The sequence below is a fragment of the Aotus nancymaae genome, unplaced genomic scaffold (assembly GCF_030222135.1).
Source record: "Aotus nancymaae isolate 86718 unplaced genomic scaffold, 86718_ANA_hifiasm-v0.15.2.pri h1tg000016l, whole genome shotgun sequence".
In the NCBI taxonomy this organism is placed as follows: domain Eukaryota; kingdom Metazoa; phylum Chordata; class Mammalia; order Primates; family Aotidae; genus Aotus; species Aotus nancymaae.
In genome coordinates, this window is record NW_026988428.1 from 21,339,020 (window position 1) to 21,351,672 (window position 12,653).

A 12,653-nucleotide genomic window follows, 5' to 3' on the forward strand; every position below is an offset into this window, starting at 1 on the left:
AGAGGAACCATCAGTTTTACATCAGTAATAATAGCTATTTATCTGTTAGAAAATTACATAGGTATTATTAAATTTTTAGTTACATTGCATTCATGCATTCAAATTTAAATCTTAATTAAATTTCTTTTTATTTTCTTCATTTTAAAAGTACAGAAGTCAGATTTGTGCTTTTAATTTTCGGAAGCTTTGTTGTGTATCTTTCATATTATCTGAACTATTTACTTCAGCATATATACTGAGACAATTCTAGAAGCTCCCTGAAAAACCCACTTGTGAAAAGAAATAGCAGTGGGGAAAGACTTTTAGTTAACAAAACCTTAAACAAAAATGGTATATAAAATAATTTTTTCCCAGCTACTGAGACCAAATTTCTATGGAATCTTGACTCTTGTTTGTCTTTAACAGATAAGACAAAACCCCTTGCTTCTGTAACTAATGTCAACACTTCTAGTACACAAGCAGCTACTGTAGCTGTTACAACACCTACTGTGTCATCAGGTCAAGCAACACCTACATCACCTATTAAAAAGGTAAGCTAAAATTGTATTTGCTGAAAATACATGTGTTCTATTTATGTACCACTTGGACTAACTCATTAAAGTAATTCTGAATTTTTATAGTCTGTTCCAAAAATATGTAAGATTTCAGAATACAAATATATATTTCTAAGTTGAATGAGTCTTCTGAATATGTTATCCTTTTTGCAATTGATATTACTGTTGATATTATAGTTGGTAGTTAACAAATATTACATATAGTTGATAATTAATAAATGGCAGAAAGATAAAAATTTTAATAATATTTAAAAAGATTGTATTAGTTGTTTTTTACCTATTGAACTTTTATTTTGAGAAGCTCAGGTTTTCTGTCCTTTATCTCTGTTAAGTAGAGGTGTGCATGTTGATAATTTCACACATGGGTAAGTAAGTTACAAAAAATATTACCATGAGTCAGTGAGAGAACTAGAATCTAAATTTTTTGAACTCATAGTACAAAGCACTAGGAAGGCAACTTTGGTATGCCAGTAGGAGCATGATCTCTGAGGTTAGATAAACCGGAAATGAGCTCCTGACTCTGTCTTATTAGCTGTTATGACCTTTAGCAAGTTACTTACTATCTTCCTTTTGTATAACAAAACAAAGTAAAGAGAAATACAGTTAATATTGTAAGAATTGGTTGAGACAGCCTGGGTGTGCTTTCAACTAAGTGTGCTTTCAAAATGTTAGTTTCATTTCTTCCTCTTCTTTCTTTTTCTGTTCTCTGTCTGTTCTCCATCCCTCTCATCTCTTCTCTCCAGTGAAGCAGTGTTTTCCAGTTAGTGTGTTGATCTTAAGACTTTACCTTTTCCGGCTTCTCTGGAACCTATCCTTCTTTTAGCCCAAATTGACAATTAAGGGTTTTTGTTTGTTTATGTTTGACCTACTAGTCTCTTTTTTTAAAAAAAAAAACGGTTTTTCTTCACCAGTCCTTTTTTATCTTTAATGAGCATACTCATTTCCCTGTCTGTCTACACATACTTTTTTTTTTAAAACCAAATCCTTTAAAAATTGATTGCAGTCATCATAACACTTCATGCCTAAATATGTCAGTATGTATCTCCTAAGTACAAGGCTATTATCCTTCATTCTCAAAATAATCACACTTAGGAAATTTAACTATTATTTATGTTATTAATAACTAATATACATACCCGGATTTTCCCAGTTGTCCTTCAAGACTTTCTAGCTGTTTGTTTTTTAAAATCAGGGGTCCACTTGAATTGTACACTGTGTTTAGTTGCCTTTGGACTTCTTATTTTGTTGTTCATCTGACATTATTTGCATGAGTTTAAGAACTGATTTTTTTTTTTTTTAAATCCTCATAGCATTTCTATTGTGTTGTCAGTCTTGCCAACATTTATATTTGACTTTAGGTGATCAAAATATAGATCTTTTTGAAATCATAAACTACAGAATAAAAAAGTTCCTACTCTTAGTAATAATCCTTCTCTAAAACTCTTCCCAAGGAAGGCAGTAATATAAATTATTAGTTGTCGGGGGCCGGTGAGAACGGCACGTCTGCCGGGGTCTCTCGACCTGCAAGAGGGTCCCAATACCTGGAAGAGAGAGTGCACGGAAGAAAAGAAAAGACAGAACAGGCTGGAGTCTGGAGGGCTGGCCAGGCAATTCCCAATTTAGCAATGCCTAAAACCAGCAACTTTATTGTACACTGAGTTAGTATATATATCTTTTCCTACCTCATTTTACAGGAACATTCTTTGCCCCACCTCATTTACATAAGCATTCTTAGTCCCATCTCAATTATCAGAACAGATGCCATTATCTTAATGAAGGGAAGAGAGAGCCATCCGGCTACAAGCTTAGGCAGCGGAAAACACACAATGGGTACAATCAAGTCACACAATGGGTACAATCAAGTCATGCAGGTGGGTCTCATTATCAGGGTGAGGAAACCTATAGTTAAAATGTTAATGATCTATGCAAGTCATCAGAGAGGCGATAGACCCATTAACTTTGCAAATAGCAGTCACAGGAACAAGCACGGGACCCATCAATAGAGGGTAAACAAAATCATAAAACTAGCCCAGAGCAGGTACTTCAAGAAACAATGCCTAGTAAAACCACACAGCCTTCACCCAGCCTTTAGGTCAGTGGACCAGAAATAGGCTTCTGCGAACTCAAACTTCTATTAAATCTCTCTTTCACTGGTCTCGACTGCCTCCAGGGGGTGGGAAACATGTCCGGGCTCAAGCTCCATTATGGCAGGGACACTGAGTGGTCTCGACGCTGGAGCAATCCCCACAATTAGTGGTAGAAATGTATAGGTTTCATTGGTACACAGTTTGAATATTGAGAAACTGTATGAATGAGTTATCTTACCTTATATATTCCAAAACTGAGGTCTTCTTGAATTCAGTTAGAACTCATGTTCATATGATAATTATTATGTATGCTTTAATAAGAAATTCTTTAAAAGCAGGTTTTCTGCAAAATTTTGAAGACTTTTAACTAACATCCCTATAAACTGCTTTAACATTTATTTTACTTCTAGAACCCATATACTTCTTCAGTGAGTACTAAATTTGTGCCTGCATCTTTTGATCTGTTTAGACTGTAAGGTTATCAAAAGTTCCCCGAAATTCCATCTCCCTGGAATATCTAGGCAAGAAACTGGCTGTCTTTTTTTTTTTTTTTTTTTTTTTTTTGAGATGGAGTCTTGCTCTGTCATCCAGGCTGGAGTGCAATGGCATGAACTTGGCTCACTGCAACCTCTGCCTCCCAGGTTCAAATGATTCTCCTGCCTCAGCCTCCTGAGTACCTGGAATTACAGGCACATGCCACCACACCTGGCTAATTTTTGTATTTTTAGTAGAAGATGGGATTTCAACATCTTGGCCAGGCTGATCTTGAACTCCTGACCTTGTGATCTGCCCACCTCGGCATCCCAAAGTGTTGGATTATAGGCGTAAGCCACCATGCCCGGCACTGGCTCTCTATCTTTTGGGTATTTGGCTAAGTAATCCCTTGCCTACTATAGTCAAATGCTTACAGATAGCTTCCTGTGTTCAATTTTCTTTTTCTCATGTATAGCCGACATTTATGGCAATTTATTTCTCAATTTATACCTAATGCCCTAACTGAGAAAAAAATGCTTTATAACCTCTGTTAGTATAATAGGCCAATAATCTCTTTGCTGTAAAAGTTCTTATTCAAAATCACTCTTGATTCTGCAATTAATACTATAACATCCGCTTCTGAATTTGCATATTTAGAAACTATTTTATTCTCAGTTTCAAGCACCATAACTTACTTTGAAGATTATATTGTTTCTTTGTTCTTAAAGTTTTGTAACTAAATTTTATTCAAAACAATAATGTGTAAAAATTTTGAAAGATTTGTTGGTTTTGTATTGTTTTGTTTTGAGATAGAGTTTTGCTCTTGTTTCCCAGGCTGGAGTGCAATGGTGCCATCTCAGCTCACTGCAGCTTCCATCTCCTAGGTTCAAGTGATTCTCCTGCCTCCATCTCCTGAGTAGTTAGGATTACTGGCACCCGCCACCCAGCTAATTTTTGTATTTTTAGTAGAGATAGGGTTTCATCATGTTAGCCAGGTTGGTCTCAAACTCCTGACCGCAGTTGATCCACCTGCCTTGGCCTCCCAAAGTGCTAGGATTACATGTGTGAGCCACCACGTCTGGTTTGAAATATTTTTAATGAGGAAGGAGGCTTCTTTTCAGTATTGTATGACTTTTAAAACCTGTAATATTCAGTGATACTTATACTCCTATATCTACTTTAATTTAGCATATTAGTGTTTTTTTAAAGTTTTTCAAATTTATCTGTAACTTTAGTGACCTAACATAAAAATGTCCTTAAACACATCGTTAATTTCTAATTGCATCTTAAAAGCTGTTGCAATTAAAGAGTTCTACCTATTTTTAGGTTCCCAGTCATGACTCCACTTCTGATATTTAGACAAGGTTATCTTAAGTTCTCCAGCTTTCTCCCCTAGTACATAAACTATATGTGTGTGCACATGTGTTTATGGCAAAATCACAAAAAAGGAAGCACACAAAACAGTTGTAAATTTCACTTATTTTAGTAACTCGGGGTAACTATGGTGAAAGATAGCTATGTTTACTTTAAATGGTCTTTCCTTAATTCTTTAATCCTTCAGCTGAAATTAAAGAACTGTTTCTATAGTAATATCAAGCTGATGAATTGTGAAGTTGTTATCTATAAAACCATTAGTTTGATTTTGTGTTAAAATTGTTAACTAACAATAAGTTTATATAAGTCTCTCTAGTCAAAGTAAGTATTGTTGGGATCTTGAAAACAGATTATCTATTATTCTGTATGGGTATACATTCCAATAAACTGTAAATGGTATTTTCTTTACTTGATGGTAAAAATTCAGAATTTTTATGGAATAAAGTGTGCTGGTTAATTGAATTCAGTGCAATAGCTAATAATTTAACAAAAGACTGCTATGTGTTGTGGGCATATAAAGTATTCCAATAGAAATGTATAGGTGTAGCATGATTTAAAAGGAAAAGAAATTATATTTGACTTAAGGTGATAGGATCAGGACATTTTAGATAATTCTTCAAGTAGGTAGTACTCCAACTGAGAGAAGAAGGGTCTATATAACTTGTTGAAACGGAGAGAAGAAAAAACAACATGAGCAAGTGGAGATAATATGGAATACTTTGGCAGGAAAAATGAATTCTTCCATTTGCTTGATTATAGAGTGCATATATACAAAGTAAACAGGAAAAGTAGAGCCACATTGTGGGATGTCTTCACTTCTAGGATAACACTTTTATAATTTATTCGATAAGTAGTAGAGAGTCATGGAAGATGTCTGAAGAATGCCATGAGAGAATTATTCTTTCTGGAGTATTATTCTGACAGCAGTATACAGATATATTTGAAGATGAGAGGCTGATTGAGAAAAGCTTATTAGAAAGTCATTGAAGTTGCCCACAATGATAAGAATATGAACTAGGGAAGTGGCTGTGGGTTTATATAGGAGAGGAGGAGATTTAGAGACTTGACCCATAATTTATGGATGGAGGAAAATGACAGAAAAGGTCTAACGTAATTGTGAAGTTTCAGACATAGGAGATTGAAGAGATAACCTTAGTGCCATTAACAGAAATAGGGAACTGAAGAAGAGATGGTTTGGAAGTAAAGGTGTTTTATTTTAGACATAGTGAGTTTCCAGTTTTCAATTATAGTTCTAGATTGTCCACTCTACAGGTAAATAAAAAATTAGGACTGGAAATTTAGGAGACTGGACTGGAGAATAACACATTTGAGAATAAGTTAACTACAATTAATATTTAGCCTGAGGAAGTAAAGACCCTCCTCCTAACCCGCAGGAAAAGAAAGTGGAAAGAATATGAGAGATCCGAGAGCAGACTCTGGAAGGGCTAGCACAAGGAAAGTTGTGTTTTACACACACACACACACACACACACACACACACACACACAGAGAGAGAGGGTATGAGAGATCACACACACACATACAGAGAGAGAGAGTATGAGAGATCCTAGGACTCTGGAAGGGCTAACTCAAGGAAAGTTGTATACACATGTGCACGCTCGCACACACACACACAACCAAGAAAAGTAGTACACACATAGAGCCAGTCAAGAAAAGGAGTGGTCAGAGTCCAAAGAAAAAGAAGGTCAAGATGGTGTCTAGTTAAAAAAGCCGAAGAAGAGAGTTTCATGGAGGAGGTATAGTTAAGTACTTCAGGAAGGTTTATTTATGTACCAGGTAAAATTAAAAGGAGCCTTTAGACATAAAAAGCAACGCTTCAATCCAATTTCATTTTGGGCAGAGTGGAAGTGTATCAGCCACTACAGTATAACAAATGCCCATTTCAAAATTGATAGATAGTACTGCCTCATTTTTCTCAACTCTAAAATTCAGTAATAGTAGTACTTCATTTGGTGGTTATAAAGTTGAAACAGGATAACTCGTGAAGTTCTTGAGGGTCACACACTAGTAAATATTTGTTAAATGTTAACTTCATGCATTAACAGTGAATGTTATCTGATCTCTGGCCATTTTATCATAGGAGAAAACATTTGTTTCAAGGCTCTGCTTTTGAGGAGGTGGGAGACCTAATGTGGGTGTTGGCACCTGGCCCACTACCTGTTTTTGTATAGCAAGGAATGGTTTTAACTGGTTGGAGAAAAAAAATCAAAAAAATTTCATTGTCCCTAAAGTTGTATTGGGTACAGCTACACTCATTAATTTGTATATTAATATTATCTGTGAGCCACAAGCCTAACATTTATAGTCTAGCACTATAATCTCACAAATCAATAAGCATTTGTCTCAATACCTATCATATTGCACAAAATATTAGAGTTCCCAAATTTCTCGATTATTGGAGCCCATAGTGTTTGGTAGGTTTTTTTCGGAGTGCCACTGGTGAAAAGAAATACCTGTTTCCTCATGAAGTAGTTTGGTGCAAATGTGATCAAAATGGCAGTTTGTGCAGTGTCTATAAGATGTCACTGTGCTTCTCTTAAGACTTTAAAATATTCTACAGAGCCCCTGTGATTTTGTTGTGATACCCTGGAGCACTTTGGTGCACATTTTAGGAACTGAGGAATGCTTAGACCCTATTGATAGGAATTCATTACTGGAAGTACCAGAAGTGTATGTTGTAACAGTTTTGTCCATGAAGTGGCCCTCAGGCATCACCATGGGAGCTTAACAAGCTCTATTAACCTGCTAATTATAGTAAATGTTGGCAGTAGATATGAAAGAAAGGATTTTTTTTAACAACTATTAATACCCTATCAATACCTTGTAGCAACTAGTTAGTTGCTATATTCACCAATCTATAGTTAACTGTGGTTGAATATATAAATTCTAGAAGTGAAGTTGATGAAGTGAGCTATGCATTTTTAGGGTTGTTGGAAAGCCCTAAAAATAGCATAAATGTTTGTACATAAAATTAGTTTTTATTATAGTTGAAATATTTAATGTTTGGTGGGGAAATTGGTAAATTTAAGGCTGTGATGTTAAAAATATTAAGTATTACAATTAGAAAATATCAGTTACTAGTTTTAGTTGATTGTGTGGGATATAAAATTTTTTAACCAGATTATATGAATGGATTAAAAACAAAATTAAAGTGCAGTAGTTTGTTCACTCACATTCTATATTATCTACTCTATATGCTTTTAATTGCTTTAGAAGTTTATTAGATTTTTTTCAGATTATCTCATGCTAAAGCTAGAACTTGTTCCATTGACTTTTAAAGATTGGATCATTATCCTATTATTGGGCTTTAATTTATTACAAAATTATTTTTAAATGAAGAAAATATTTTTTGCTTATAACTTCCCTTTTCTGTTTTCATGCTTTCAATCTTTATCTCTTTACCTGTCTTATTTTAATTGGCTTTAGTATGATTTCATTGCTCCTATCATGCCTGTGGTGGAATCAGTAGATCCTGCATCATGGAGGCAGGGCTTGCGCAAAACTGGCATTGTTCTTGTGCCCAATAAGGGTGAAAAATCTATGGTGAGGCATTTCTATGTGCAAGAATTTATATTAGGTTACAACATAACATTGGTTCCAAAGATGCATGGTTTTAAGTCCTTATGGTGTGCTCATTTCTGTTTTCTGTATTTGCATCATAATTTTTCTGTGTGATATAAAGTGTGTAGTGTGTTCTTAAGTCTAACCCCTGGGAAGGTGGTCTATTTCTTTAAAATGTTTAGATCTTTACATTTTTTACTAAGACATTAACCTATTTATTTAGTAAAAATGTTTTATCGTGAAACTGTGAACCATAATTTTAAATATATTATCTGTAAACTTATTGTTTCCAATTTAAGGACTGATCAGTTTTGAAAATTCTTTTTTCTTTTCCTTAAAAAATCAAATAAATGCAGTTTCCAACTACAGCTACAAAAATTTCTCCCAAAGAAGAAGAGAGAAAAGATGAGTCTCCTGCAACTTGGAGGTTAGGACTTAGAAAGACCGGCAGTTATGGCGCACTTGCTGAAATCACAGCATCAAAAGAGGGTCAGAAAGAAAAAGATACTGCAGGTGTTACACGTTCAGCTTCAAGTCCCAGACTTTCCTCCTCTTTGGATAATAAAGAAAAGGTAATCTATTTCACAGTCTGGTTTCTATGAAAACTCTTACGATTTCTTTTCCAGGAACATCAAATCTGGGAGATTTTCTGCTAGTTATCTTTAGATCTAGGTATCAAGTTAATTAACCTTAATGAATTATGTAAGGCAAGTATAATTTATACAGTATTATAAGTACTGGAAAGATCAGATGTATTTGCTTAAAACATAAATTAGGGGACTATACTCAGTTAAAGGAATCTATTATCTTACTTGAGAATTTATGTTAGAACTGTATTAAGGAGTGGGCTTATTTTGTTTATTATGATTCAAGAAATTTTCTGAAGTTTAAAATATATAGAAATACATTTATTCTAGAATGTTAGTATGCTCGTTAAGTTACATTGATTCAGTATCTGCAAAAAATAGCAAATTTTTAATCTACCATATTACAAGCAATTTTGTCTTAATGAGTAAATTTAATAACTCTATTTTGAGTCAGTATTAATATTGCATTATATAGAATGTATCACAATTTATTCAATACTGTTATTTATTTCTACAGCATTTTCAGTGCTTGGACTATTTTTTGCCATACAGTTTTCTTTCTCTACTTAGAAATGTTTCCTTGTATCAGAAATTCAGATCAAGTTTCTCAACAAGTAATTCTAATATTTTTGCTTTTTAATCAATTTATTGTGCAATTAGTTTCCAAGTATTTTCTGCCTGCATCCTAAGAATGAATCAGAGTGTCATTTGTCACTATACACTCTCAGCCATATTTGGATAAATATAATTTAAATAATATTTGTTTTGACTATTTTGATGTATTTGAGAGCACTGATTATTTAGTTTCTGAATAACTTGTGTAATATAAGTACTTGAAACTTCTCAGTGAACCATATTTGAAACTTTATTTCTCTGGAAAAAATAAAGGTATTTCTGTTTATGACATAGAAGTTTTAGAAAAAGTCATTAAAATATGGAGGAATTTTTTTCCTTTCTTATGTTAAAATGTCATCTAATTCTAGGCTAAAATAGAAAACAAGTTTGAACAAGCTGATTATTGATTGTCATTAATTTTCAAGTTTAGCTAAGAATTGTTGAAATACTGTAAACTATGATAGCTATGTAATTATATGTTATTGAATAACCTTTTCTTAATACTTTTAGCATTGCCTATAATCAGTACACAAATTAATTTTTACTCATTTTTTTTCCATTTTGTAGGAGAAAGATAGTAAAGGAACTAGGCTTGCATATGTTGCACCTACAATACCAAGACGACTAGCCAGTACATCTGACATTGAAGAGAAAGAAAATAGGTGACTTTATTTTGATTTCCTTTATGCATTCACTATAAAATATTTATTATCCAGCATGGTGCAGGCTTGGTATGTTCATGAAATAGCAAAGAATATGTGGCTGGAACAGAGTGAGGGGAAAGTGGGAGGAGATGGGGTCACAAACTAGTACAAGTTCTCTAAATATTTGGAACATTTAGGAAAGGGGAAAGAAAAAGGGAAGAAAAGCCCTTAATCATTGTCAGTATTTTAGTTTGTTTCTTCCTATTTTTCAGCTTACAGAATTTGAGAACTTTTTAATATAGTTGTAATCATGTTATAATATCCAGTTTTGTGATTTTTTTTCCCCTAAGATCTCATAAGCGATCTTATATGTTAATATATATTTTTATTAAACATTGTTTTTTATTGGCACATAATATACTGTAAAGTAGATCTTCTGAGGTTAAAGTAAGTACCTCCCCTACTTTGTATTTTGTGATCAAAAAGTATATTTCTGTAAATACTTGAATTTTCCCCCTAAATATAGGGGGGAAATTATACCTTAGATCTTAGTACTGAAATTACTTTATCTTCTTGATAAGTACTCCTAAGTGTCTAGTCAATGGATTTTACTAGTTTCAACTTATACTAGTATTTACTAGTGTACAGCTTTCTTAATCTTGTTAATGTACAGCTTTCTTAATCTTGTTAAAGTTATCTGCTAGAATCTGAAGGGTATTCTTTTAACAGAGATTCTTCAAGTTTGCGAACAAGTAGTTCATATACAAGGAGAAAATGGGAAGATGATCTTAAAAAAAATAGCTCAATTAATGAAGGATCAACTTATCATAAAAGGTAATATTATTCTTAAGTGATTTTTACATATTCATTTATAAAAATATGAGGCAGTTTGTTTGGAGCCCTCAATTTAACATCATTTTAAACAAATAGGTGTTTTTATTAAATATTATAGTTTTTTGTTTTTTAAATAAAACTTACTCTGAACACAGAATATATATTTAAAGATGGGTGATAATTTGTTCTTGTGCCCTTCCTCTATATAATTAAGCTTTAAATATTATGAAATTTTTTTAAACTGTTACATATTTAAAAGAAACTCCTTTAGAAGGAACTCGTTGTCTAGAACAGCTTAAACAGGCCAGTGTCTTAATTGATCTAGTCGTCACTGTTGATCTGGAAAGATTTGGCTTGCCCTAGAACTCAGAGCTATGGAAATGCTTTCAGTTGGAATGTTCATAATATCATATTGAAGAGGGAAAAAAAGCCCTATAGATAATTTCTTTACTAAAAGCAACCAGAAAGACAAGTAAGATGTGAATAAGTATCATGTAGGCATCAGTCACTTCCTAGGTATCTGACCCATTGCTAAAATAATTTTCTTCAAAAAATGTCAACATCTTGTTTTCCCTGGGTAAAACAAAACCAAAGTGTGTTTTTCAGGGTCAGCCTGGCATGACCATATGGTGTGGAATAGTTTCAGAAATGTGAAATATCAGATCATCTTTGAGTCTTGTTGAGAATGTTGGGAGGAGGCACTAAAATGATACACTACCAAATTAGTGAAATCATCTAAACTCTAGCAAGTTGTAGATGCAACTCTTGGTGCTGGAGCTGGTGGTGTATTTAGGAACACAGTTTTTAAAGATTTTTTTTCTAGCCTTGTACTTTGTGTAATGTATAGACATTAACTATAGAACACACATACAGACACATCCTATATAGATATGACTCTTTTGTTTAGTTGCTCCTTTGGTAGAAGACAAGATGATTTGATTAGTTCTAGTGTTCCAAGCACCACATCAACACCAACAGTTACCTCTGCAGCTGGGCTTCAGAAAAGCCTGCTTTCCAGCACAAGCACTACTACAAAGATTACAACCGGTTCTTCCTCAGCAGGCACACAAAGCAGGTAAGTCACAGATATATTTTGTGCTCAGGTCTACTATGTGCTTATGTGTGTGCATGCGTTTTTGTTTAGAAGATTGTGGGGCTCTGGATTTTTTCATTTATCTTGTTAAATTTATTTATAAACAAAAATTGGTTCCAAAATGAGGCAATTATGCATGACTGGGGGAAAATTTATGTTCCTGACCTATGAACTTAACATTGAATTAGACTGCTTAAAATGTAAATTTCTCTCTTTGACATCTCTGGGTGAGCTTTTTGGTTCATACTTTAGGGATGTCTCACCTTGCATTTTAAAAAAAATCCATCCCTGTAGTCGTGTGTTTTCAGCTGCTAGAAAGTGCTTTCATTGTTTAGCTGTTTTCCTTTTCTCTTTTTTGTGTTGCTGCTTATGATGCTATAGTACCTCAAATCGTTTGTGGGCTGAGGATAGTACTGAAAAAGAAAAGGACAGTGTTCCTACATCAGTGACCATTCCTGTTGCTCCAACTGTTGTAAATGCTGCAGCTTCTACCACAACCTTGACTACAACTACTGCTGGCACTGTCTCCTCCACAACAGAGGTCAGGGAGAGACGCAGGTGTGTAAAGGTCCTAACAGTACTGCTGATATATCTTGCCCAGTGATCAAAGTTGTTTATTGTTTTAAAAAAAGTCTTGTGAAGTTGATGATCGTCTCTCCAGTAGACTAATCAATGAAATACCCTCTCAGCTCAGAACTATGTAAATTGACACAACTAGCAATTATTTGTATTGAGGCTTGTGACCCACCTCTGACAGAAGTAATGTTTTTATTTAAAGTCAGTGAGCAAGACAGTTGTTTTCTTACTTA

The 12,653-nt window shown here is 33.9% G+C and overlaps 1 protein-coding gene across 9 annotated transcripts in view; it reads left to right on the plus strand.

Moving 5' to 3' along the window:
- Positions 1-12,653, plus strand: part of PPP1R12A (protein phosphatase 1 regulatory subunit 12A) — a 150,825-nt gene that overhangs the window by 104,682 nt on the left and 33,490 nt on the right. For 2 of the 9 annotated variants that reach the window (XM_012442038.2, XM_012442036.2), the window contains exons 9-15: positions 406-530; positions 7,937-8,053; positions 8,428-8,643; positions 9,841-9,935; positions 10,647-10,751; positions 11,659-11,826; positions 12,226-12,402. In XM_012442038.2, the coding sequence (XP_012297461.1) occupies positions 406-530; positions 7,937-8,053; positions 8,428-8,643; positions 9,841-9,935; positions 10,647-10,751; positions 11,659-11,826; positions 12,226-12,402 (1,003 nt within the window). The remainder of the gene's footprint in view (positions 1-405; positions 531-7,936; positions 8,054-8,427; positions 8,644-9,840; positions 9,936-10,646; positions 10,752-11,658; positions 11,827-12,225; positions 12,403-12,653) is intronic. The other 7 variants (XM_012442037.2, XM_012442042.2, XM_012442043.2 and 4 more) reach the window with 7 other exon arrangements.